The sequence below is a fragment of the Corylus avellana genome, chromosome 1, assembly GCF_965113065.1.
Source record: "Corylus avellana chromosome 1, dhCorAvel1.hap1.2, whole genome shotgun sequence".
Lineage (NCBI taxonomy): Eukaryota > Viridiplantae > Streptophyta > Magnoliopsida > Fagales > Betulaceae > Corylus > Corylus avellana.
In genome coordinates, this window is record NC_142490.1 from 42,821,164 (window position 1) to 42,847,835 (window position 26,672).

The 26,672-nt window shown below is 35.1% G+C and overlaps 3 protein-coding genes across 3 annotated transcripts; 2 read left to right on the plus strand and 1 right to left on the minus strand.

Annotated features, from left to right (window-relative positions):
- Nucleotides 1-601: 601 nt before the first annotated feature.
- LOC132169893 (putative polyol transporter 4) lies at nucleotides 602-3,660 on the minus strand. Its single transcript, XM_059580837.2, has 2 exons — nucleotides 3,221-3,660; nucleotides 602-2,410 (listed from the first exon to the last, which is right to left on the minus strand). The coding sequence occupies exons 1-2, from the start codon at nucleotides 3,435-3,437 to the stop codon at nucleotides 1,017-1,019; spliced, it is 1,611 nt and encodes a 536-aa protein (XP_059436820.2). The 5' UTR covers nucleotides 3,438-3,660; the 3' UTR covers nucleotides 602-1,016.
- A 3,489-nt stretch (nucleotides 3,661-7,149) lies between these two features.
- Nucleotides 7,150-14,445, plus strand: LOC132170561 (proline-rich spliceosome-associated (PSP) family protein). Its single transcript, XM_059581579.2, has 18 exons — nucleotides 7,150-7,468; nucleotides 8,262-8,375; nucleotides 8,477-8,602; nucleotides 8,716-8,778; nucleotides 8,960-9,067; nucleotides 9,595-9,672; nucleotides 10,516-10,608; nucleotides 10,731-10,817; nucleotides 11,594-11,695; nucleotides 11,790-11,909; nucleotides 12,032-12,094; nucleotides 12,330-12,466; nucleotides 12,683-12,764; nucleotides 12,873-12,931; nucleotides 13,020-13,065; nucleotides 13,713-13,804; nucleotides 13,894-13,963; nucleotides 14,046-14,445. Exons 1-18 carry the CDS (start codon nucleotides 7,244-7,246, stop codon nucleotides 14,115-14,117), a joined length of 1,737 nt encoding a protein of 578 aa, XP_059437562.1. The 5' UTR covers nucleotides 7,150-7,243; the 3' UTR covers nucleotides 14,118-14,445.
- A 9,181-nt stretch (nucleotides 14,446-23,626) lies between these two features.
- On the plus strand, nucleotides 23,627-25,376 carry LOC132171202 (uncharacterized). Its single transcript, XM_059582461.2, has one exon. It carries the CDS (start codon nucleotides 24,078-24,080, stop codon nucleotides 24,924-24,926), a length of 849 nt encoding a protein of 282 aa, XP_059438444.1. The 5' UTR covers nucleotides 23,627-24,077; the 3' UTR covers nucleotides 24,927-25,376.
- Nucleotides 25,377-26,672: the final 1,296 nt, after the last annotated feature.

A 26,672-nucleotide genomic window follows, 5' to 3' on the forward strand; every position in this document is an offset into this window, starting at 1 on the left:
AGTATATAGCATTATCATACAAGTTGGATCGATACTTTTAGCCACTCATTCAAATTGGGACAACAAAGCCATAAAAAAATATGTAAATAATAGGAGTATTTCTTCGAAGTGTGTTTGGTGGCCAAAAAAACCCATTTGGGTGGTTCACCCAACAAGAAGGTCCCACATTCTACATGGCATAGGCTGATTTGACCATCCTCTTTAGTTGCTAAAATGATTGTAACAATCCTTAGAGGCTCAAAAGTGGCCCACATACCCTTAGGCATAAAGGTGATTCAACCATCCTCTTTAATCCGCTAAAATGGTTGTGACCACCCTTAATGTCCTGAAAGTGGTCGATCCTGAGAGGCTTGGATAGTGCAATCACCTCCGAACCTCCATTTGGGAGTGGCCGCTACCTCCAAAAACCAGATAACCATCCCTCTGTTTTTTTCTTTAATTTCTTGTTCGAGTTGGTCCTTGGAACTCTTTTTTGAACTCAAAAACTTCACAAATTTGAATGGCAAAGCTAAAAACTAGCCTTTCAGTAAGTTTGGTGGCAATTTGTGTATTTCGTGTTCTAACCAAAATTATGAATCATCATCCATAAATTATATCGTATACAGAAGAAAGCGGGCAAAAATTAAGTCCAAGAATACAGAGCAACTCTGTTGCCCAAAAGAGCAAAAAGAATTTGAAACAGAACAATAATGGAGGACATGTACAAGAATATGCTTGTAAGTCTAGTCTAGATAAAGGTTGTTTACTTGTTCGATCGAATCAATGCAATCTGAACTCGATCTCCATAAGACTGTAATACAAAGAATCACGAAGACTGTAAGACAAAAGAATCATAGAGGAGCTTAATGAGCTCCAAATAATTAAGTCCATGCAAATTGGTGTGTAGATCTTATGATCCATGGCATCATGGAGTTCTAGAAGAATCCATCTTAGCATTTTAGAAGAATCCTCTGTAATCGCCTCCCACTACCTGAAGGAGTCTTAGAATTTGAAGCTTCTTGTTCGAAGTTTGTGGCTTAGCAATCAGACATGCCATTGCCACCCACTTGTTCTCTCTGCACTAGACGCTCTGCATCTCCCATTTCAACCTCGCCTCCTTTCCATACTCCCTCGTTTTGAAAGAGCAATTCAATTTCCTCTAAAGACTTCCCTTTTGTTTCTGGAACGCATGTATGGACAAAAGCAATGGCGAAAACTGAAATTACAGAAAAAATAAAGAAGGTTCCCGCTACTGTGATTGCACGAGACACCGAGAGGAAGGACATAGCAACCACGCCACTACTAACCCTACTGCCTACTGCCCCAAGTGCTGATGCTTGAGCTCTAAGCCTCAGAGGGAAGATTTCGGATGACAATACCCAACAAATCGGGCCGAGTCCTACTGAGAAGAAGGCTACATTCCCACAAACTGCTAAAATCGCCATTCCAATTCCGATCTTTTCATTCCCCATGAAAGCTAGAGTAAGGCTGAGACCCAATAAGCAAGTAGTCATGCCGATTGTGCTTATGTAAAGTAAAGGCTTTCTCCCCACCTTGTCAATGAGAAATATGGCTACCAAGATGAACAAAGTTTTGCTCAACCCAACAGCAACGGTTGCTGCAAGAAGCTGAGTATTGCCTTTAATTCCAGCTTCTTTGAAGATTGTGGGGCTATAATAAACAGTTGCATCGATGCCTGTAATCTGTTGGAAACACTGGATTCCACAACCGGTGATTAGCATCCGCCGCACCGGAGGAGAAGGGTTTAATATTTCACGCCAGACAGCTTTTGCTTCATACTTCTCTGCATTAGTTGTCCCAGCGGCTAGCTGTATTTCTGCTAGTCTCTCTTCCGCTTCTGTTTCACTCTCATTTGTCTTCAACAGCACTGCTCTCGCTTCATCAACTCTGTTCTGCATAACTAGCCATCTTGGGGATTCAGGGATCACAAACAGAGCAAACCCAATAAAAATTGAGGGAAGGATTCCCACGCCAAGCATGAGCCTCCAGCTTATATGTGCAGGCAGCCCTGAAAAGGCATAGTTCGATACATATCCGAGAAGGATTCCTAGATTTATAAATATCTCAGGGAAGGAGGTAAGAGATCCTCTGGCAATGGCAGGTGATATCTCAGCAATATATACAGGAGCAATCATGACTCCAAAGCCAATTCCCACTCCAGCAAAGAGTCTACCTACCATCAGTACTCCGAAATTTGGAGCAAGAGTCATTACAGCAGCACCGGTCTGAAACACAATGGCTGCAAAGGCAATTGTCCATTTTCTACCAATAGCATCTGATGTTTTTCCACCAGCTAAACTACCCAAAAGGGAAATTATGCTTAAAATTCCAACAAGAACTTCTTCTTGTACCTCTGTTATCTTCAGATCCTCCTGAATGAATAAAATTGCTCCACTCATAACACCCACGTCTGCAGATTGATAAGTACACATTACAATAGTGAAGACGGGTATAAGTAGCTAATACAATACAACAAAGATGTTAAACTATCATTTTCACATTTACATATGCAGCCTAAAAGCAACAACTTCAATTTGCTTTACGTAGAATTTTTCAACTCATCATGCTAATTTCAACACTCTAAAGCAGTTCTGACGAAAATCTTGCAAGATAAAATTTTAATGTTGTCAAGAAAGTTTGTTACTCTAAAGTTTTGTGCTCAACTTAAAAACAGGATAAATATTTTCTCCATGTGCTTTCATTCGCGTCTAAATGGAGCAAAGCAAAGTCCTTTAGTCCATAAAGCAGATAAGTAAAGTGCATTACTTTCATATGAGCCAACTGCCGTCACGGGTCCACGACAACTTAACAGGAAAGTAGAGACATTGAGTGGAATTTGCACGTAAATTTTCCTCTAGATTTTATCCCCAATGAGCATTTTCCTCCCTTGAATTTATTTTCAAGCGCTTACCAAAGAATCCCCAATACATCATTATAATTTGAACAAACATTGATGCATTTCAATATCCAATCACAGCCATTTGCTAAAAGCCACATGATCCCGGTAGTCCAAATTCCAAAACAATAGAATATTTAGATTACATCAGATGGGATTCTACCAAAGAAGCAGATCAAAGAGAGAACATAAAACATACCAAAAAAAAAAACAGGGAAAATATTCAAATCCAGAAAAATATCATTTGTGGGGTTCTAATAATCAATCAGCTCAAACCAAAAACAAAGAGATCATATTCAAAAGTGTTGTAAGAGAAAGACTAACCGTATCCAAGAAGCACGGAATTGAGGGAAGCAAAGATGGCGCAGACAAAGACAAATTTCTTGGTGTTATAATTCTTTTTTGCTATGCCGTCATTGGACAATGCCACATCCTCCTCTGTGCCTTCAGAATCCATCCTCCTGTACTTGTTTTTGCTTCCCATATGAATCTCTACCACCCCCTCTCCCTTCCCATTTTCCTCACCACCCATCAACCCCATCTCTCAATCACTCAATCTCTCTCTCTATATGTATGCTTGTGTGTGTAGTATTTGTTTATATTTGTGTATGTAAATTAAGAAGAAACATTAATGGGTCTCTATCTTTCACCTCCTTTCGATGCTTGGTATCGAATGGGAAGAGAAAGCCGAAGACTTTGGTCTTGAGCGGTATTGGTGGTGGTTTTGTTCTTGCCTCAACTGTTGGAATATTCAGACAGGAATTTTCTTGGTCTCAGATCTGAAATGGCAGAACAGGTAAAATGCTTCAAACTTGGGGGCGTCTATGTATACGTGGGCCTACGTGGGCCCCAGATACTGTTTTCCTAACCAGTGAGTGGGACAACTTTGACGCAAAAGTTGGATCCGCTGCTCTTCTTTCTCGTAAGAAGGCAACCGATATTCCGGCACGAGGAAGCAAAGCCAGCCAGACAGTGACAATTGAACCCTACGGTTCCTTCCTCTGCAGTTCTTGCTCTCGTTTTCCTCAACTCCAAATGATTTTGCGCCACGTCGCCATCCAGAAGGTCAAGCCCGACAATTTGTGATAAATTTATATAGCATTATTCTTTCTCAGAAAAATATAATTTAGCCCACAAATTACGGTCATTTTCATTTTAATTTTTTAATATTCAAAAAGTAATAAAGTAACCTCTCAAATTATCAAAAAATTACAATTTGACCACTTTTTTAGTCAATACCGTCAAATTGGATGAAAAAAACAAAACGACATCGTTTTTTGAGGTTAAGTTACTAAAATATCCTTTAAAAAAATCAATTTATAAAATATCCCACAAAAACAACGTCATTTTGAATTTAAAAAAAAAAAAAAAAAAAAAAAACCTGTGGTTTAGGGGTGGCTCGCCGTATTTTTTTTTTTTTCCTCAAAATGACATCGTTTTGAGAGACATGTTTTTAATTGATTTTTTTTTTTTTTCTAAAATTGTATTTTAGTAACTTAACCTTGTCAAAACGACGTAGTATTCGATAGTAATGACTAACATAGTGGCCAAATTGCAACTGGTTGATAGTTTGAGGGTTACTTTATTACTTTTTGAACATTAGAGACTAAAATAAAAATGACCGATAATTTGAGGGGCTAAATTATATTTTTTCCTTCTTTCTACCTGTGTTATAGGAGATGTTTATCAAAACTCTACTTATCACTTAATATTTATTTTAAATTTGTTAAGATTGCGAGTATAATTTCCAAATTTATGTATAATAATGATGAAATCTTTTTTAATGTCGTATATTATACTTTGATTTTATAGGTGTAATGTCCACAAAAGGATATCTTTACCATTTCAAGAAATTAATACGTTGCGCCATTATTTTCTGGCTAATTTTTAATTTTTTCAATTATTTAGATTTAATTTTACTATCTATTTCTCATAATAAATAAATAAAAAACAAACAAACAAAAAATCTCTCATAATATTTTTTAAATCACTTAAGTTAAATTCACTCATATAAAAGATAAGTAATTCTATAAGCCACTCTTGTACTTCTTTTGTGTCACTGCATGAATGTGGTGGCTTTTACTATTATCATTTGATAAAGATTTAATAATGATTAATTACAAGCTAGATGGTGATTTTAGAAGTCACATCATTTTTAGAGTGATACAAGAAAGACACAATAGTAACTTTTAGCATCATTCTATATAGATTGAGAGCAATGGATATCGAATAATTCTAGAAGAATCTCTTGTATCCCTCTAAAAATAAAGTAGTTTTTAAAATTACCATTTGATCAAAGTTTAATAATAATTTTAAAAATCACATCATTCTTAAAAGAACACAAAAATACTTGTAACATTACTCGAAGATGTCGGCTTTGGATCTCATTCTATTGTTGACTTCAGTCATACAAGAAGTTTCCATGAACAAGAGGTTGGAATGATTGGTTGGATCGTGGTAGTTTAGGTCCATTATTGGTTTATTGGATAAAAGAGAACCAATAATAGGCAGATTTGCTAGTTAGTTTGTTAATAGAACCTTAGCAAAGCTTGATTCAAGCTAGATTTCAATCCGTTTTCCTACCATAAAATTTTGGAAAAAATGTAAAATTAGTCTCATACGGTTATACGGATTTGTAATAAACCCTATGTGGTATAACATTTGGTCGAAATTTCACTATCGTATGTAAAAATAACAAATAGGCAAATAGGTTTCTCCATCAACTTCGTCCAATTTTTTTTTTTTTGGAAACCATCAAATTATGACACTTATCATATATAATAAATATATGTAAATATGTAAAATATAAAATAAAAGAAAAAAAAATTATATATTATCGAAGGTGGTCGAACCACCCCTAATGCTCACAGAAATGATTCAGCCAAGGGGTGGCTTAACCACCATCTCTTCTCCCTCTTCTAAGGTTTTTTGTTTTTAATATATATTTTTTAGAAGAATGCTAAGTTTACAAACAAATTTTACAAAAAAAAACTTTTACATGACGTGGCACAACACGATTAGAAATAAGATAAATTTAACTTTTGAGAAACCTAATCATATTGTGCTACGTTATGTTGTAATATATATATATTTTTTTTTTGAAAAATTTGTTTGTAAGTCTTACATTTTTTTTTTTTTTTGTTATAAGTTATATGTATCATAATTTGATTGGCATTGACATGACATTTGGCTGTTTTTGACAAAAAATTGGCTGGAAATTGAGTACAAAGGCCTATTTGTTATTTTTGCATACCATAATAAGCTTTCAACATATTTTTATACAACATGTAGTTTATTGCAAAGCAGTGTAACCATATGGACTAATCTCGTATTTAGTCTATTAAATTGATATATATTTTTAGAGGTTATGATTCGTACTTTTATTTTATAAAGCAATGTCATTTCGGGATTTGATCTCAAAAAAACTCTTAACATCTATGAAAAGAAGTGGAAAACAAAACCCTAATGCCTCTTCTTTTTTTTTTTTTTTTCCTTCCCCTCTTTTGCAGCTGCCAGCTGCATCTCCCTTCAACCTCTCTTTCTATCTCTCACGTTCCCGGTCTCTCCCTCTCTCTCTTATTTTGTATTTTTCTTTTTTAATTTGTATTGTCAAAAGTTTCTAGATAGATGTATTTTTTTTTTTCAATTTATAAAGTTCATTTTATAAATACTTGTATTGCCCAATATTTACAAGGAAAATATTAGGTGTTCTTCTAGTGTTCTCCTGATGTCATCCTAACTGTGACGTGTCTTTTAAAATTATCAATAGACAATAGATTAAAAGTTAATAATGATAATTTCAAATTCAAGGACAATTTTAAAAGTTACATCACAGTTAACAGGACACTAGAAGAACACGTAGCATTTTCTTATTTACAATTTAATTTGTAATTATACAGTATAATTTACAAATGTATTTAGTTCAAAAATTCGATTAAGCTAATTTAAAAAAGCTTTAAGAAACAAAACTAGCCCATATACAGTAAGTCAATAGTTTAAAAAAACAAAGAAAGCCCAAAATATGAAACAAAAAAAAAACAAATGGGCCGAATCCGCCCATGTGTGGTTATGGGCCATACAATGTGGTTTCCATCCGAGTAACAACAGATCCACTTAAATCAACCGACAATCCCCTTTTTCCCCTCTATTAGGAAAAAAAAAAAAAAACCGATAACTGACTCTTACGTGCCAAAAAAGTCACACGTGCTTTTCTGCGGGTATATTTATGATCGAATCCAACGCCCCCTAATTCATCGAGCCGTTCTTTCTCAGCCACTATCTTCTTCTAATCTTCTCCTTCCACGATTTTTATCAGAAACCCTTCAATTCATACCCATACCTGAAAAGATGGCTGCGGAGACTCTTCCGCTCCCGAACGGCGTCGTTGCAAACGGAGATCTGGGATCAAACCCTAACTCCAGCGCTGCTAAGAAGTCGCGCGAGAGCGATCGGCGTCGTCGTCGGCGGAAGCAGAAGAAGAACAACAAGGCCTCTCAGGCGGCGGACCCGTCCTCCGTCTACGATAACGACGCTGAGGATGAAGATGACAAGGAGAACAACGATACTCAACAGGTTTTCCCTCTCTCCGTCTCTCTCTGTGATATCATATTTGGTTAGGGTTCATGGTAGATTTCTAGGGTTTTGATTCTATGTGCTTCAGTGTCATTGCTATGTGACTTATAATAACTCAGAAAACAAGCTTAAATTGAAGATTATCTAGTAGATTTTGGTCATCTATAGGTGAGATTAGGTTTTTGGTCTTGATATGACTGAGCATTGAGTTTTGTTTCGTGTGCGTGCTGTGTTTATTTGTTTAGAAACTGGAGTAAAATGAAAGAGAAAGTGGAAGATATATTTTCAATCATGTCGAGCAATAAAGTAACAATTCTTGGATTTTTATGAACTAGAAGAAAATAGAAGCAAAGATATATAAGCTTGAACTCTCACTCCAATCAACCTTTTTCATCACTTACGTAATTTTTTCTATTTTTCGTAGACTCGTGATGTGTCTTTCAATCGTGTATATGGGGTTCAACATTTACTTTTAGAATCTGGAGAAAAAGAAAGGGAAAGCGATTGGGTTCTAAACAAAGTAGTCTATGTTACTTATTTCTATTGCGGAGCTCGGTTAAGTAGTTTTTCTTGAAAAGAACAACAGTTTTTTACTTTACTAGAGAAGAGGAATAACTGATTAGCATAGATGAAATTTCACTTTCAATTTAGGCTAATTTTGCATTAACTTGAAAAGCTCGCTAAGCTCTTATGACAGATCTGTATTCTCATTGTTTAATGCTTTACAGAAGCAGTAATTCTAGAACATGGATCTGAACATGTGAATTTTTCTTATATTTTTGGAACTGTGCAGATTGTTGTTAAAGTGGAGTATGTGCCGGAGCAGGCAGAGTTTGATGATAGTATGTATGAAGAATTTAAGCAAATTTTTGATAGATTCAATTTCCATGAAGCTGCTGGAACTGAGGTAAGAGGATTTCTTTTTCCTCTTATGTTATTTGACATTCAACATTCTAATTATTTGTTAGAAAAGTATGACCTGATACATTAATTTTTCAACTCATCCAGGAGGATGATAAAAAGGACGAGTCTGCCCTAAATGCAGCATTGAGCAAGAAGTCTGACTCAGACTCAGAAGAGGAAGAACAGGATAACCAACAAAAAGAGAAAGGCGTGTCAAATAAGAAGAAAAAGGTATAATTAATATTTTTTATATCTTTTACAGTTTTTTAATATTGTTATGTCATCGTCATGATTGCAGCAGTTTGTGTTAAAAAGGCTAAAGGATTTCTCGTTTTGTCTTTCAGCTTCAACGGCGGATGAAGATTGCTGAATTGAAGCAAATTTGCTCTAGGCCTGATGTTGTTGAGGTAGTGATATTTGGTTGTGCTTTGTTTGCTTTTATTCTTCTTATATTTGATTGTGCTCAAGGCTTGTGTACTATGGTTGCGCCCTTTTGTACTTTTCAATTACATGAATTACTTATATATATATAAAAAATTCTTCTTGTTATTGTTCTTTACTTATACATTTTCCTTTATTCGTTCCCAGGTGTGGGATGCAACTGCTGCAGACCCGAAGTTACTAGTGTTTTTGAAATCATACCGAAATTCTGTGCCTGTCCCTAGGCATTGGTGTCAGAAAAGGAAATTTTTGCAGGTTAGTAAGTCTCTCTAGCATTGATGCCATGGGTTAAAATGTGCATAGATGACTGATGGATATAGTGAACATGTGGGATTTAGGAAATAGGGTGTGGGAAGATAACGTCGATAAGGTTTCTCTTATATGTATATATGTGGTTCTTGCAGGGGAGCGGCTGTGACAATCTTGGAGCCTGGACTTGTAGGTGTTTGGCAATGGGCACCCTTAAATGATTTATCTTTTTATTATTTGCTAGTGTGGGTGGGGGGTGTAGATATTTATATGTTGCCATTTATGGGGAAATTTATTTGTAGTTTTATCAGAGTATATTTGCATGATAGATGTTGGGTATTTGTTTATGATTAAAGTGCTAATTAATTTGCTTTGGATTTACAGATGACTTTCCATTGTGCTTAGTGCTGGGGCTGAATTCCTCTTAAATTTGAAAAAAATAGTTACTGACCTGATTTGGATGCAGAATTGTTATCATATTTTGTTAGTGTAAATTACTTGTATCTCATTGCGCATTGAATATTATTTTGCAGGGAAAGCGTGGTATTGAGAAACAGCCTTTTCAGCTTCCTGATTTTATTGCTGCAACAGGAATTGAGAAAATCAGACAGGTAAGTTCAATTTAATGAGTTACTTACAGTTAAAAATTTGTTTTGTTTTGTTTTGTTTTTTTTTTTTTTTTTTCATGTTTCTTTTTAACCGTCAGGCTTTTTTGAAATGAAGGATAAATCATGTGTGTAGCTCCAAAGCTACCTTAACTAAGTAAAAAACATTGAGTCTGTTTGGCAATGCTTTTTGCCCAAGCATTTTGCTTTCTACCAAAAAAGCAAAAGCATTAATAAACAACAACTTAAAGCACAAAATACTCAAAAACTACGTTCACGATTATGTCAAATCAAAACACTTTTTCAAACAGAAAACAAAAAGCACCCTCTAAAAAGATTTGTCAATTGAATTCATTTTATTTTTGGCAAGTAAAATAAGTTCATTAAAAAGTGCAAGAGGCGCACACAACCCATGTACATATCTAGCAAACGAAGAAAGAGAAAAGAGAGTATGAAAATATATAAAGATACGGATATTGAGAAAGGTGTTAGCAGAGACCCACTTAAAGAGGGATTTAAGAAAATAGAGTTGTAGATCCAAATTCTGTCAAAAACATTTTATTGGTGGATAGAAGCTATTTTTACCCCCCTCTGTGGACCTTGGTGTAGCTGTTCTTCTATTGTTATTCTTGAAAATTTTTTTCTCAAAAGACTCAGAGGTGCAACTCAAATATCACATTCCTCATCTCATTTGTGTTGTTTTGAGTCTTGACTGGATCAATTAAGATCTAAATTGTAATCAGTTTCTTTAATCCCGGTTTGCATTTTATCTGGACTCATCTGTCAATGTATGTATCTCTCCATTGCTGCCAATGACCTGTTGCATCGTATCCTGATTGTCTTATACAGGCTTACATTGAAAAGGAGGATAGTAAGAAGTTAAAGCAGAAGCAACGGGAGCGGATGCAGCCGAAGATGGGAAAGATGGATATTGACTATCAGGTTTTTCTTACATTGTTTTTATATTTTAAATGTGCTCTACCCAAGTATTTTGTTAGCTGCTGTGTTTCTTTAGAATGATTTTTTTCTTTGTCTAATTAATTAGTCTGTTTCCTGTTTCTTAGGTTCTCCATGATGCTTTTTTTAAATACCAAACTAAGCCAAAGCTTACAAGTCTTGGAGATCTGTATCATGAAGGCAAAGAGTTTGAGGTATTATTCTTATGTTAATATCGCCAATTATTCCAAAAGTTTCTTGTTCGCTTTTCTCGTTTTAGTTAGGTGATTCCTATTGTACACTTTCAGTGTACTTAGGGGCACCTTACGCTTTTAATAAGATTGGTTATTACTTATAAAAAAAAAAAAAAAAGATTATTCCAAATGTTTAAGCTGGCCGGTAGGAAATTGTGAATGTAATCATTTAGTTAATATTTTAACATCCTCTCATGTAAGAGTTCGAGCTCACAACCTCTACTTTCTTACCATGTTAAATCACTAATTATCTCAAAAAGCTTCAATTGATAGGAAATTGTGAATTTAATAATTTAATTAATATTTAACACTTCCATTTTAACATGATATTCACCATTTCACACACACAAGTGTTTTGATGTTTTCTTACTATTTTCTCATTGTCTTTGTTGGAGCTTTTAGATTCAATATATCCTTAGATTTCTGATACTGACAAAATATAAATGTTTTTTGATCTCAGATTTTTTTGGTTATTCATTTATTTATTGTTGTGTTCAGGATTTGAGTCAATGATTTATATTCTCGATGTTTATGTAACAAGATAAAAGGTGTACTATTAATATTATCATAAGAAATTATGTTATTCTTAGAACATTAATTTTTTTTTTTATTATTATTATTATTTTTTTTTTTTTTATGAATATTAGTTGATGATTTTAAAAAAGTACATTTTTTTTTCCCAGAAAATGCAGCTTAATTTGAAATTGACATTGTATTTTTTTTTTCCTGGTATATAGGTGAAGTTGAGGGAAATGAAGCCAGGCATGCTGTCGCAAGAACTAAAAGAAGCACTTGGTATGCCAGAGGGTGCTCCTCCCCCATGGCTTATCAATATGCAGGTGAGATTACCACATCTTGTGCTTAGTATTTATCTCGGGGTCTGTTTAATTTATTAACCTTTTTAATATTTTTTAATGGTTGATGTTCTGTCAGAGATACGGTCCTCCACCGTCATACCCACATCTGAAAATTCCGGGGCTGAATGCTCCTATCCCTCCTGGAGCTAGCTTTGGTTACCATCCTGGTGGCTGGGGCAAGCCTCCTGTCGATGAAGTAAGTTTATCACCATTGATATCTTCCTGTGTGCTCTTTTTTTCTGTGTACATTTTTATGTAGTGCTGCTTTTGGTAAAGTGGGTCAGTAGTTTAACCATTTCACTTTGTGTTCATGAACAGCTTGGACGTCCTTTATATGGAGATGTGTTCGGTGTTCATCAACAAGAACAGCCTAACTATGAGGTACTTTCACATAGATGTTATCTTGCTTGTGATTAGATTATTTAATTTTGTGATTTTAATTGAAAAAAGTATTTTGAAGCTGACAAAGATGGCCATAGCAAGGTGTTGGATGCATTAAATGTGAAGTTGAATTAGAATCTTGATTCCAATTTAGATTATTGACTGATCAGATTGGTTTACCATTATGAGATTGAATATTACATATGTTTTAATTATACACTGTCTTCTCATTTAGGAAGAGCCAGTTGATAAGACCAAGCATTGGGGTGATTTGGAGGAAGAGGAAGAGGAAGAGGAAGAAGAGGAAGAGGAAGAACAGATTGAGGAAGAAGAATTAGAGGACGGCATTCAATCTGTAGATAGCCTTTCAAGGTAAATAGTATTTTCTTTCATCACCAGTGTTCCTGATTCCTGTTTACACATGCATTATTTAACCTTTAGGAGTATTTGTCCTGAGAGATTTAATGGTTGGGTGCCTCAGCTTAATCAGAGTAGATTCTACTAATTTGTGTACCTAACTTAGATTATTGTTGGCTTGTATTGTATATTGCATTTTCCTTTATATTATTTGCTTTCTTCTTTTTTCAGTACTCCTACCGGTGTGGAGACACCTGATGTTATTGACCTTCGAAAGCAGCAGAGGAAGGAACCTGAGAGGCCTCTTTACCAAGTCAGTGTTGTGATTTAAAACTCTGGTTATGCTATTTTAACTTTTTACCTGTATTAATGCTCCCATTGATGACATGATCTGAACTTCATCTTTGTGTTTTTTTTGAAGGTACTTGAAGAAAAAGAAGAGAAAATTGCTCCTGGGACTCTGCTTGGAACAACACACACGTATGCAGTCTTCTTGTTTTATATATTTTTTCTTTTTGTTTATTACCTCACTTCGTAAGCTTATCTTGGTCCACTTTTCTGCCTACAGATACGTTGTTAACACTGGAACCCAAGACAAGACAGCTGCCAAAAGGGTAAGGAATGTTTTTTGTCTTGCAAGGAAGTTGTTGACCTTGGTTACTAAGATCTTGTGGTTCTTTTATTGAAGAAGCTGATGTGCTTGATTTTAATCTCTAGCAGCATAGTATGATGAACTCATGTGTTATGATTCTGATTAAAAAGTAAATTAAAAAAATTCCTTTGGTTTCTTGATATGAGATGTAAATTCGAGGGTGGGAGTGAAAGATCTTATAGGTTGTGTAACCTAAGGACAAACTCTTTTGATTTGAAAAGGCATGTCCTTGAAAGGAAAGGACTTTGTATTTCATGAGACTGCATGAACAGTGCATTGTAACTAGCATAAAAAACTCGGCAATTAATGTACACAATAAAATAATTGGAACTCTGATTATTTTTGATTAGGCTTCAATAAACTTTTCACCTTTATACTTGGATAATAAAATGCTAGACAAGGACCCCGGGAAACAAGTTATTGATAGAATAACCTAATGGGAAGGCGTTTGTGATTAGATGAGATGTGCAAAGTTTAAGGTAGGACTTAACTAATGCTAATTGTAATTGTATACCAGCAATCTGTTCACTTTCCAACAATTATGATATTGATTTATCACTCGTAAAGAATAAATAGTTAACTGAATTGTAATTGGTCATATTCTTGTAGGTTGATCTGCTTAGAGGTCAGAAATCAGATAAAGTGGATGTCACTCTACAACCAGAAGAGTTGGAACTCATGGATAATGTTTTGCCAGCGAAGTAAGTGATGCCTTTTTTTTTTGGTTTTATTATTGTTAGGTGTTCTCTGAGGTAGAATGAGTTCACAACTTTTTGTTGCATTATGATAGGTACGAGGAAGCAAGAGAGGAAGAGAAGCAGCGGAGTCAGCGGGAAGATTTCAGTGACATGGTTGCAGAGGTATGCCTCTTATATAAATATGTTAACAAATTTAAATTGAAAATTGAGATTTATATAAACTCGTCCAATTGGGTTTGTGCAGAATGAGAAGAAAAGGAAGCGGAAGATGCAAGACAAGGACGGGAAATCAAAGAAGAAGGATTTCAAGTTCTAGGGCACGTCGAAATTGCATTTCTGATACGATGGCTGGCACGGCCATCATGTTTTGCTTGAAGCTGGCCTTATTTTTACAAGGGGAGTTATGGAATGTATTTACCAATTTGTTTTGGAGCTCTCCGTTGGCTGTGACATGTTATACACAGCTTTCTAGTAATGATGACCAGTCTTAGGTGTATGACATAAATTTTGCCACTAATCTTGACATGGTATGATGGATTGAGAGGGATGGTCCTGATCCAAATAATTTCTGTACTAGTTGCAGTTCCTACCTGTAGGTGCTGTGCACTGACCTCATGGAAAAATACTATGGGCCTTCTGATTGATGTGCTTTATTTATGTCGCTCATTCAGTGAAATGCTATGGATTCCGTAGGGATACGAATTAGAACAAAACATCATCAACTAGGTGACTCTTTTAGTTAGGCCCGGTATGCCATGAAGATATGCATAAACCCATTTTATACGCATGTGATGCATAATATGCTTGTTTTTACTTTTTGGTGAAAATGCATAACCGGTTATGGAGTTTTACTGATTTGCAAATAGCACTATAAAAGTTTGCTTAAAATTTTCTGTGCCAAGCAAAAATGATAAATAACTGTCCTTTGTCAATTCGTCTGAATTTTTGATGGGGAATTGTGTCAACACCAATAAAAAAATGACTAGTGCTCTCTATAGGAAACAAATACAAAATATATAAAAATAATGTTGAAAAAATTATAAAAAGAAAAAAAAAGGGTGGTTTGCAACCCGATTGCCTAGAACTATAAGGGTGGTTAAACCACTACCATGACAAAAAAAAAAAAAAAAAAAAAAAAAAGTGAAAAACAAAAAGAAAATATTAAGAAAGAGGAAAAAATTATAGACCCTCCAAATTTGTCAGCGAAGGAGTCGGTAAAAACGTAGAGATTGATTTTGCATTCTTATATACAATTTATAAATCAGTGAAAGCCAAGAGATTGATTTTGTATTTTGTATTTTTCTTTGATTTCAACGGGTGGGGGCTGAATCTCAATTTAGAAGACTCCTCACCAAATTTTAGTGGAGAGCTTAATAAATTGGTCGGTTGGCACTTTATCTCTTAACCTTCCTTCCGTGGGTAATAATAATAATAAAATGGGTAAAACTTTAACAGTAAAAAGTTAGACTGAAGACTAAGACTAGTCATTTATTGGTCACATTAAAAGTGTGAACTTTACAAAATAGTTAGCTTTACGCTATAGGTTTTGACACTTGACGTGATTCTCATTTTCATTCTACTATATATATATAGTTTATTTAGTTATATATGAACGTTGGTAAAGTTTAGTAAAGATCACATCATAACTATATATAATAATATTTAAAGAGACGTTAAATAGTAAATTTACCAATAAGAAAAAAAAAAAAAAAAAAAAAAAAAAAAGAAGATGAAAAATTCATGGTCAAGGTGGGCACTATTGGGGGAGATAATGGAGGTTAAAGACACATGTGATGAATTAAGGACGTAGAAGTGGGTCGAGGACCACCATGATGGCACCAAGACCACATTTGCTTTCAAAACTTTGATATTTAGTGAAAGGAAGAGGTTTTTGAATTGATCTGCAATTCCATCGTGGGAGAGGTTCATTCACTTTTTGCATGAAAAAAAAAAAAGGATCCAAAACCCAAAAGTGAAAAAGATTGAAGATTCAAAAGTGAATCATCGTCATCATCCACGACCAACTGTATTCTTGTTGTCTAACGACTGCTAGCTTCCCCCCTAAGAAATATGAGAGAGAGAGAGAGAGAGAAGTGGGGAGGGGGGAGCTTCGAATTTCATGGCCATATCCATTTTATTAGTTTCCTAGTAACTTCTTAACCCAACAACACTATAGGCAGGTTAATTTAATTTAATTTATTTATTTTTAAGAATGTATAGTAAATTGAGATGACCCATTTCATAATTTAGATTAAATTTCATAAATTTAATAGAGTTTATGTTGCTACATATATAATAAATATATTATGTATTACCATGAAATATTCTAGTAATTGCTCCGTACGGCCTGAAATATTCATCACATTTGTTGGGTCACGGATCGGCCACATAAGGCCCAACAGGCCTCTAGGCCCAACCCAAAGGCACATCCACTTGGACAGGCATAGGCCGAGACATAGTCGGCTAGATCGACTACGGCCAACCCACTGAGGGCATAATAGCCTTTCCACCGAGGGTATAACAGACCTTCGGCGAGCAAAGGAAACCCACGTTCACTAATGAACGTGTGATACACCCAATGCCCAAATAAAGCTCCCACGTTCACCAGAACGTGGCCCAGTTATCTGCGTCAAACCAAGACAGGTGCACCCGAGGATTACTTGGGAGCCCACATCCGACACAAGCGTGGCCGGGCCACCCATTAACACACTCCACGATCTCATGATCGTGGAGTAACCCACAACCCACGATCCATTTCGCCAACATGGCACACTTGGATCCTCGGGAACGTGGGGCCGAGAATTACGGGGTGACAACTGTTACTTGATGCCTATAAAAAGGAGACTTCAATTCATTATTTTAGTAATCACAATTCTCTCAAACTCTCATTGCGCTTATACACTCTCAAACAGTTCACTGACTTAAGCATCGAAACTATTCTCCATTAGCATACCTCGGCAACTCTTATCCTACTCTTTTCTTCTTTTACAAACCAACAATTTTTCAGACTTCGTGCCACGTCACTCCTCGAAAAACTGTGATCCACAACATTATATTCCTGTGAACATCCATCTCTCCAACGTGTGGAATAAAAAATAGTGGTGTATAGAGAAAGAGGAAGATTTTGGGTGAAAATCTCAAGGAATTTGCATAGGATTCTTGATAGATAATAGTTATATGGACAAGAAAGAAATATACAATTAATATACATACATCAATTGTGGATTTTATCTATTTCTTTTAACAAGAAAATTTCTAGATGATTTAAGGTTTTGAATAGACAAGATGATGATCAGCGGCGGCATGCCATGCCAAGCCGACTGCCGAGAAAGACCCACTTGTGTTGTGACGAGTGTCCCCTACTCCTAGTCCATTTTGTTCGAAGCCAGAATTGGTGGAGAAGGGTTGCCATCAAACCCTTCTTTTCACACCCATATTTATTTATTATCATTATTGCCATCAATTGGAATCCAAGTTTTTGTACTTGTCACTTATCTTTTCCCAGACGTGCATGCAGCTTGACTAGACCTAATATATATATATAAATATATATATATATATATATATATATTCTTTACTTATTGGTTACGGTGTCTGGTGCAGAAGAGAGACAGAGACACGTATATTTGGAATCATGGACCTACCACTAGCTTCAAGTGGGAAGGATCTGATGGTTATATACCAATTGTTATTTATTTTGAAAGGTGGGTGGTTTTTATATATAGTTTATATAAAACAAATTAATTAATTAAAATTAAAGAATCATACGTCTCAATGTGATTCAATGGGACGTTATTGTTTCGTCTTGGGCTGTGGTCACTTTCACAGTTCACTAGAGGTGATAGATTTGTTCCATCGACGAGGTCTGTTTAACTTACGTGTGAAACGAGAGGTGGAACAGAAACTCTTTAATAAAAGAAAGAAAAAAAGAAAAAGAAGGATAGAAACAGAAGTCTTTTAATATTTATAGCTAAAAAAGTCTGTTCATCATCAGAGACTGCCCCAACAAGTTAGATCAACTTAATGTCACTGATGAATAAAATACAAAACTATCTTTCCATCTTTATCCTCTTTTCTTCAGGCTACCTAATCCCTAATCCCTTTTAAGTTTTTTTTTTTTTTTTTTTTTAAACAATCCCTTCTAAGTTCTAAGTGTTGAAATTTCTTCCCTAAAACTGCATGTCAAGGTGATAAGATGAATTGTTGGATAAAATTGAAAGTATTCACTCTCGGTTCATCAAATTTTATCTGAAGAATTTATGCAAGTGTTGTGATTATACTATAGAAGCACACGAGAGTCTTAAACAATAGAAACTATAAGCATTCATTCAAGTTGGATTGAGTCATAGCTTAATCCAACTCTATCAAGACATGAGTGAAATTCGAGGTAATTAATACTAATAAGATTGATAATTTTTATTTTGAAAGTTGAACTCTCATTCTAATACATGTCAAATCACTTTAGAAATTTTTTTGGAGCATTGAACTACCACCACCGATGATAACAAGCCCCACTAATTAAGCTCACACGCGCAACACTTGATTAATAATTTAGATTTCACCCAATTAGATGTGAACTTAATTATGTTCTAATCTTTGTATCGGGACCCGAGGTGGCTGGCTTTCTTTACATTGTTTACCCGGATTTTAAATCTTCAAATTCTAATCTAGTGTTGTGTTAATGGTTCCGAAGTACATATAGAATTAGGATCCTCTTCCATTTAAATAACATGAGAATATTTGATTAGTTATATTGAATGAGTAATTTTGTCCATTCAAAAAGTGAAAAGACAAAAATACTCTTTCAATATAACTAACTAGTAGTAATCATATTCTGTATATTGTGGTGTAACGATAATCTTCAACAGAGAAAAAACTAATCAATCAATTAACAACATCATTAAGTCCAGCTACCACATGATAGGAAAGCTCCTCGAGTACTTTTCTATAGAAACTGCTCACTAATCATAGTTTATCAATTATCTAATGACATCATTAAGTCCATCCAGCACATGAGATGATGAGAGAAAAGTTGGATTATAAATTAAATAATTCAATTGATTAAATTTTTATTTACTTAATATTTTGGAATGAATGATAATTTAGTATGGTATTGGAACAAATAAATATTTTGAGTTTGAACCATTGTCTTCATCGTTTACCTCTAATTTCAATTAAATATTTAAGTTTAATTCTGTTAGAATATATAAATTAAACAAATTAATTAATTCTTATCCAAAAAATGCCTCGACTTTTCTATACAAGTACCTAGTCATAGTTTATGCACCATTCTTGTAATCTTTCATTAGTTTTTGCAGAAAACATTGGGAGTTTTCGTGGGTGGCCGGCTGAACTCATTTCTTTGTGTTTTTGTTTCCAAACTAATACTTTCTTGTGAATTTGTGAATCTTTGAGATGCTGTGTCCATAACTTCATCTGACTCATGTATGTAAAAAAATATGTTCTGACAGAACAGCATGACATGTGCATCATTACAGCTACGTACGTGTATGCATGATGTGTCATTTTCCTGCGTTTTCCACGTACTAGTCTTTGATGTTTCTGTCTGCCCAAGTATCATTTTGATGTTGCTTTTCGTTTTTTGTAGTTTTCCTGATGCGTGCATGGATAACGAGTGTCGTCTTTATTAATCTCTCTTTTGCTTTTGGGGAGAAGCAAATGCACTTATATATGAACAAGAAAATGATAATTTCACTTCTTATTTGTCTGATCCGTTTGGTTTAGTGATTAAAAAAAACAACAATAACGATTTTAAAAAGTAATTAATTAACAAAAATATGATTTTCAAAAAATCTACTGGGGTAAATTGGCCGGAAATTAAGGACCGAGAAAAAAATCTCCGACGCTTAAGTCATAAGAGCTCATTATGAGAATTAAAGAGAACTATATAAACCGAAAGTTTAATAAAAGCATCTTGAAAATGCCATCCAATAGTTGAATCTCCTCGGCATGGAGATGGATGGTGATGGCGGCGGCGGCGGCTTGTTTAATTTCAGAATGAATGAATGAATGTAATATATATTTATGTTCAAAAGTCTATGTTACGACCTGGAACCATCATCAATTGCACAAGTGGGGGGCACATTGCACCATCATGTGGCAACACGTGCGACGATGTTTGGATTAATTAATATTGAAATAATGAATGATAAGTTTTTTTATTTTATTTTTCATTAATTATATATAATGATACTAAACTGAGGGTTCTGGTTGTTCTAAGCCACCCAAGAGCCACCAAACATGAATTCTCTCTCTCTCTCTCTCTCTCTCTCTCTCTTTATATGTTTATATATAAATATATTCTTGATTCGATCGATGGGTCAGAATGAATTCTTAATATATATGAAGTGTCAAATTGGTATGTTGGACTTGGGTTTTGATCATCTTAGAATCTTTCTTTAGAAGATTATGCATGTTTAAATTATCAAATTGTATTCATCATGTCAATATTCTAAGTACTTGTGCGACAGACATTCTGTTTTGTCCTTTTGAGAATTGCAGAAAACGACCTTACAAATAAACTTTACCTAACCAACCGACCGACTTTGATTTCCAATACATTCCCTTCCAATTTAGATCAACATCGATATGATATATATATATATTCTTGTTTAAACAATTAAGCTTATATGCTTCCACCGTGGCTTAATAATATGCACGTGCCTCTCCTGGTCCTAATTGGTGACCTTCAACTATAGTATTTGCTTCATTCACCGTTCAACACTTCAACTACAGTATTTTTTACTTTAACTATCTAAATTACCCTTAAAATTTATTAAGAAATAAATTTTTTTTTAAAAAAAATACTACCTAAAGGGCAGCCGAACCACTCCCTGCCACAAGGAGTGGTTCCTATGATCGATGTGGAAGTGGCCAAATAATTTCTAGAGGTTGAGTGTGGTTTGGCCACCCTTCAGACCACTTTTAAGAGTGGATGCATACGAAACATTTCACTAGTCGGCTACTTCCTTTGACCATTTTTCGAGATGGCCAAACAACCCTTCAAACAAAAAGGTTTATGTGCACTTCACTAATTGTCATAATTTTTTTTTTCTTTGTTCATTTAAGGTTATATATTATTGGTATATGTGTAACAATATTGAAATTAAAAGAAGGTTGAGTGTTACTTTTTTAGCCTAAAAAAACCCACCTTTGTTTTTTTTTTTTTTTTTTTTTTTTCATTTGAATAGAAAAAAAAAAAAAATTGTTTTTTAAAGTTTAGTGATGTAAATGCCAAAAAGAAAAAGATAGTTTGAAAAGACAATTGAAACGAAGTGTATTTTCCTCAAAAACAGTACTAGTATCTTTCTATGGGGTTATCAAAACTCATGGTGGAATTTTCCATAAGTTTTCCATGGAAAAGTGAAACCGAAATCATGAATTTTCCATAAGTTTTCCAGCAATTTCGTATGTCTTGGAGAAATATTCATGAATTGTTTGCGAAACATGATTGGTTAATATGAACTATTAACATTATACCTTACAATCTTTAGGGTTCAGTTTATATTACTTTGGAAAGAGTATTACTTTTAAAATTTGGTGAAAATACTATAGAGGTGTCTAGAGTTTTAGCCTTTTATCAAATCAATATTTAAGGTATAAATATTTTCTATCAAAATAGCTCATTTTATACACTTGTCGTTAGAGTTTTTAACCAAAATTATGGCATGCACATAGGTGTAAGAGCGTATCGAACCCAATAAAATAGCATTAATTGTATAGAAATTTCACATCAACTTAACATATGGCAAAAAACCACAAGAAAATGAAGGGGAGGAAGGTGGATGGGTGGGCACTCCAACAGCGGCCACCCCTAGCCCCTCCCCCCTCAAACTGCACTATAGTGGCTAGGTGAACCATTCCACTCTCTACTCATCAATGAGCATGGGTGGGTCACCCCACTTATCCACGCCCGATAGCAAATAGGGCGGAGGGACAACCCGATCTCCACCTACTCATGCGCTCCGGGCCTCCACTAGTGAAATTACCCCACCCATCCCAGCAGAAGGGTGATGGAGCAACAACCACCCCATTGCTCTACAAGATAGGGGTTGTGAGATGGCTGCCCACCTACCTATTTCTCTCTAGCTTCTTCCCCTCTCTTTTATTTATTTATATCCCATTTTCTTTTTCTTTTTGTTTTAATTTCTTTTTTTCATGCGTTAAGTTGAGGTGACACTTCTATACACGTTGAACTATTTTATTGAGTACGACGTGGTCTTACATTTACGTCACATAAACTTTTGAAATAAAACGATGTTCAAATATTTATATTAATATATTATTAGTAAGCTTCTTATGCCATTCTTTCCCAATAGAATATTAATTAATTATCCCTAAGAGGTAGCTCAATCGGCTAGGTACTACGCCTAAGAAAGCAGAGATCACTAGTTCGAATCTCCTTTCCCCCCTCTCCCTCTTGTGCGGACATCTCAAAAAAAAAAAAAAAATACTAATTAATTACTTGTCACATTAAATATATATATATATATATATAATAAAAATCAAGCACAGAATAAAAGACTAGCAACATTAATCCTCATGACTAGCTGATATATATAAAACGGCGCCAGCCAAAATAGAAAACAGAACGAGAGGGACATATCCAAAGACACTTAATCTAACTTTAATTATATTGTATGGTCATAGAAAAATACTCACACGTGCGAACCAACACATGAATGGAACACATGTACCCAATTAGGTTGTAATTTGCAGCATGTAATCACATGTACATAGGCCCATAGGATCATCACCACATCTATTCTACTACCCCACTGCTAACCACGTGAAGCCAACTGTTTATAACCATAGAAATTTCCATGGTCTCCCTAAATAAAACCGCTAATATGTATCAACCTATAAACAAACAATAGGGTTGTACATGTTAGGGTTTTTCAAATTTTTACTGTTCAAATGATATTTACCACGTCAATCATTAAATAATTTAAGTAATATTAATTACACAATGATCACGTAATAAGCCCAACATAACATAAAAATGTAATTTTTATTATTACTTATTCAATTCCGAGTAATACTATATACCATACCGATATCTCATCACTATTTCACTATTTTCATTATACTTAAGCGGTATTAATTCCTTATCCACCTTATGATTTTTTTCTTTTCTTTTCTTTTAACAAGGGCTGATATGAAAGGTGGATTTTCAGTATATTTCAGCATAGTGGAATAGCTCTCTTCAATTTATCTGTCAAATTTTGATGTTTAATTTTTTAATAACGGTATCTAGCTACCACTAATTCACAAGGTTGATATGACGGTCTCGACTTTCAACTAATTTTTGAATTTTCTTTTTGAATTTAACAAAGAAATTTCATTATTCCACATAGTTGTTAGTTGAAATAAACTATGAAATAAAAATATAATTTCAAATTAACCTTCCTCTTAATTTTTCCACCATTAAAACACTGACACGTGTTTTTTTAAGTAAAAAAAAAAAGTAAAAACTGAAATCTATCAAGAACATTTTCCAAGAAACAATGTATGATTTCAGCGAAAAAAGATGAGCCCCATGAACCGCAGTGTACTTGAATTCCTCATGGTGAAGTCTTCTTAAAATACTTTTTTTTTAAAAAAAATCACAGCATGCACATCTACGTTCCTTTTACAAGGCAAGCACAGGAGGGCACTATGAACGGCGTAGGTCCATCCACGTGTTACCAACCACGTCTGCACCTTAGGGGCTAAGCAACTCTCTCTCCTCCCTTATTTCCTTGCTTCGTCCTCCTCCTATAAAAATTGAGTAGTCAGCAAAGCTGCATAATGCTATAGCTTTGCCACCACTCCTACGCCCCCACACAGCACATATCAATCAAATACAAAAACTCTCTCTTGGCCCATTCAAATTATCTCAAGTAATTTTGATTATTAATCTTTTTATTCCTGTTATAATTATTGTTCCTGCCTGCTACAGGGATTATTATTGAAGCCGTAGATTTATAGGCTGTAGCTATAATAGAGTGGTTTGATAAAAGAGAGAGACTATCTCAAAGACATGCTTGCTTCTCACCACCTTCCTAGCTATTACCTTGCATCCAACACAATTTTTCACTTGGAGCAGCAAACTGTTTGGTTTATAAGTAGCAATCTCATCCTTTTGCTTTTCTCCAGATTGATCTCTCTTCTTGCTCCTCGATCCAAGGGCTAGCTAGCTAGATCGTACTTTTTTTGTTTGTTTGTTTGTTAGAAGAAGATCATCTTTGCTTGTTTTGGTTTGAGATTTCAAGAGATGGGGTTGAGTTCTAAGCAGGTTTCTAGTGATGGGCTTGATTGGAGCCAGAACTTGTTACAGGAGCTGCCAAAGGCTCCTCCTCCAATGAGGCGGCAACAGCAGCAAAATCAGCAGCAGCAATCCGAGCCATTGAAGTGTCCAAGGTGTGATTCTGCGAACACCAAGTTCTGTTACTACAACAACTACAACAAATCCCAGCCTCGGCATTTTTGCAGGGCTTGTAAAAGGCACTGGACTAAGGGCGGAACTCTGCGCAACGTTCCTGTTGGTGGCGGCCGCAAGAATAAGAGGATTAAAAAGTCCACCGCTGCTGCGCCATCTGCCACCACCAGCACCAGCACCAGCAATACCCTGCTGGCAATCCAAGGTCAGCAGCAGCAGAGGCAGAGTCTTCCTGTTTCGCTTGGCGATCAAAGATGCATGTCTGAAATTCTCTACCAGTCGTTGCTTCATCCGCCGTCTTCTCTGCCACAGAAGAATTTGATCAACTCTGCCAACAACAACAACAACTGTTTGGGTTCAACTCTGCCTCATCTTCCTCTAGACCAAACCCTGCAGTTTCCCTTCTCAAGCTCAAGTTCTTTTAACACAAACCCATTATTCTCAGTTTCATCTTCTTTCCCCTCCTCCAACGTTTATAATTACTCCGAAGAAATCAACACCAAGGAGGCACAGGAGCCAACCATTACCACAAGCAGCAGCACTGCCACTCAGCCATGGCAAATACCCACAACAACAACAACCACCGGCATGGACATGTCAACTTACTGGAATTGGGAAGATATGGACCCCTTCGCCTCCACTGATCTCAATCTACCTTGGGATGATTCTGAAATCAAACCATAAAGGAGTTTAATTAATTAACCATGTTAGCAGCAGTGTCTATATAAGTATGCAATTTCAATGTGGTGTTTTTGTGTGATAAGAGTACTTGGTTCTCTTTCAATGTCACAGTTGTTATTAATATTATTTTTTTTTTCGTCTAATTCCAGGTGATCATAAACTCTATAGACTATAGTCTCTCTCTCTCAATATGCAAGTGTTATAGAGATGTAGACTGTTTGAAGTTGTCCTTTTTAGTTTCAGCTTCAGGTTTAGGTGTCCATCTGTAACTCTTTTCCTCCGAATCCGATGGAATAGTATCCTGTGTATGTATGACAGCTTAGTTTCGATCTTCGCCATAGATGGTTGTTAGAATTCTGGGTGTTTTATGATGAGGATGATCAGAGTCATAGGGTCTCCGGCCAGCAGGACTGATTTAATTTGAATGATATTGGATGTTGGTTTGTTTGCTCATGATTCATGACCACTTGTTGAGAATCATTCTTTCCTCCTTGTCTTGATGGTGTTTTGGTTGTAAAGTAGTTCTTTATATATATATAATATATAATATATGTATAGTGTTTTGCTATAGAATCATATTAATGTGGTTTTGAAATCTCTGTCATGGCTCCTCACCTCCCCTTCCAGGTTAACTGAGCATGTGCATTTTGGGGGCCACCATTCCAAGGTGTGTTCCTCTGTCCTTATATTATTATTAGACATAGGGTTCAATGGTTAAGCCCCCTCATTGGGTGAACTTGGGCCATAAGGTTTTCATATTATATTGAATTCCACCGGCGGCCGGAATAGAATTTTAGGTGAGGGGGAAATTTTTTTTGTTTTTCTTTTGAAAAAGAAGGCTATTTGGGGGGAGTAAAAAAATAAATAAAAAAATTAAAGGGTATATCTCATTTAAAAAAAAAAAAAAAAACATAAAATTTAGAGGAAATTTCTGAAATATCCGCGGGTAGTACCCCAAAGCTTGTGAGTGGTTCTTCCCCCTTAATTCAACCTATCCAACCCCACTTTAGTTTTGAAGTAAAATGTTTTATGAATTTTTTTTTTTCCTAATTTTGAGTGTTTAGCGTGCCCAAAACATTGGTTAACTTAAAAGTATATTTAGTTGACCAAAGAAAACAACCTTCATGTGGTGTAAAATTGTTTATATTGAAGGAATTGGTCTTGCTCACAAGAGCCATCTCACAATTGTTTGTCCAAATTGCAAGTAATATGAGTAAGCAATTGTACTAGATCTTAATCCTACACTTGATGGCCTTCTATTCAGACTATTCCTGCACCCTCTTTGGCCATATTTGGCAGTGGTTCGTTCGCTCCTATGGTTAAACTACCCCAAATGAGGAAAAAAAAAAAAAAAAAAATTAAGGGGGTGACCGAACCACCCCTTGCCCATTTGGGGGTGTTTCAGCCAACCCTTAGACAGGTAAGAGGGGTGGTCGGCCCAATTCAACTTTTTTTTTTTTTTGTTTCATTTCAATTTTTAGCTTTTCCTTTTTTTTTTTTTTTTTTGAATTTATATGAATATTTTTGTTTTATTAAAATATTTTTTAAGGTTATTTTTTATCTTTTTGCTAGCATTATAGTTTTTGCTAGTTTGGAAAGACCTCTAGTTTAGAAGAAACATTAACAATTAAGTGGCAATTTGGGAAAATAGGTGGCCCAAGACATTAAGCAAATAGAATTAATATAATCATTTATTACCTGAATTATAGCTTAAGCAAATATTGTTAGAATTTTGACCAAAGTCAAAGT

What these genes read in the sequence shown, in the direction of transcription:
- LOC132169893 (XM_059580837.2), bottom strand. Translation starts at nt 3,437, where the DNA reads ATGGGGTTGATGGGTGGTGAGGAAAATGGGAAGGGAGAGGGGGTGGTA. An exon ending in TTCCGTGCTTCTTGGATACG is followed by an intron (nt 2,411 to 3,220) that starts GTTAGTCTTTCT and finishes ATCAATCTGCAG; the next exon opens with ACGTGGGTGTTATGAGTGGA.
- LOC132170561 (XM_059581579.2), top strand. Translation starts at nt 7,244, where the DNA reads ATGGCTGCGGAGACTCTTCCGCTCCCGAACGGCGTCGTTGCAAACGGA. An exon ending in ATGAAGCTGCTGGAACTGAG is followed by an intron (nt 8,376 to 8,476) that starts GTAAGAGGATTT and finishes CAACTCATCCAG; the next exon opens with GAGGATGATAAAAAGGACGA. An exon ending in AAGAACAGCCTAACTATGAG is followed by an intron (nt 12,095 to 12,329) that starts GTACTTTCACAT and finishes CTTCTCATTTAG; the next exon opens with GAAGAGCCAGTTGATAAGAC.
- LOC132171202 (XM_059582461.2), top strand. Translation starts at nt 24,078, where the DNA reads ATGGGGTTGAGTTCTAAGCAGGTTTCTAGTGATGGGCTTGATTGGAGC.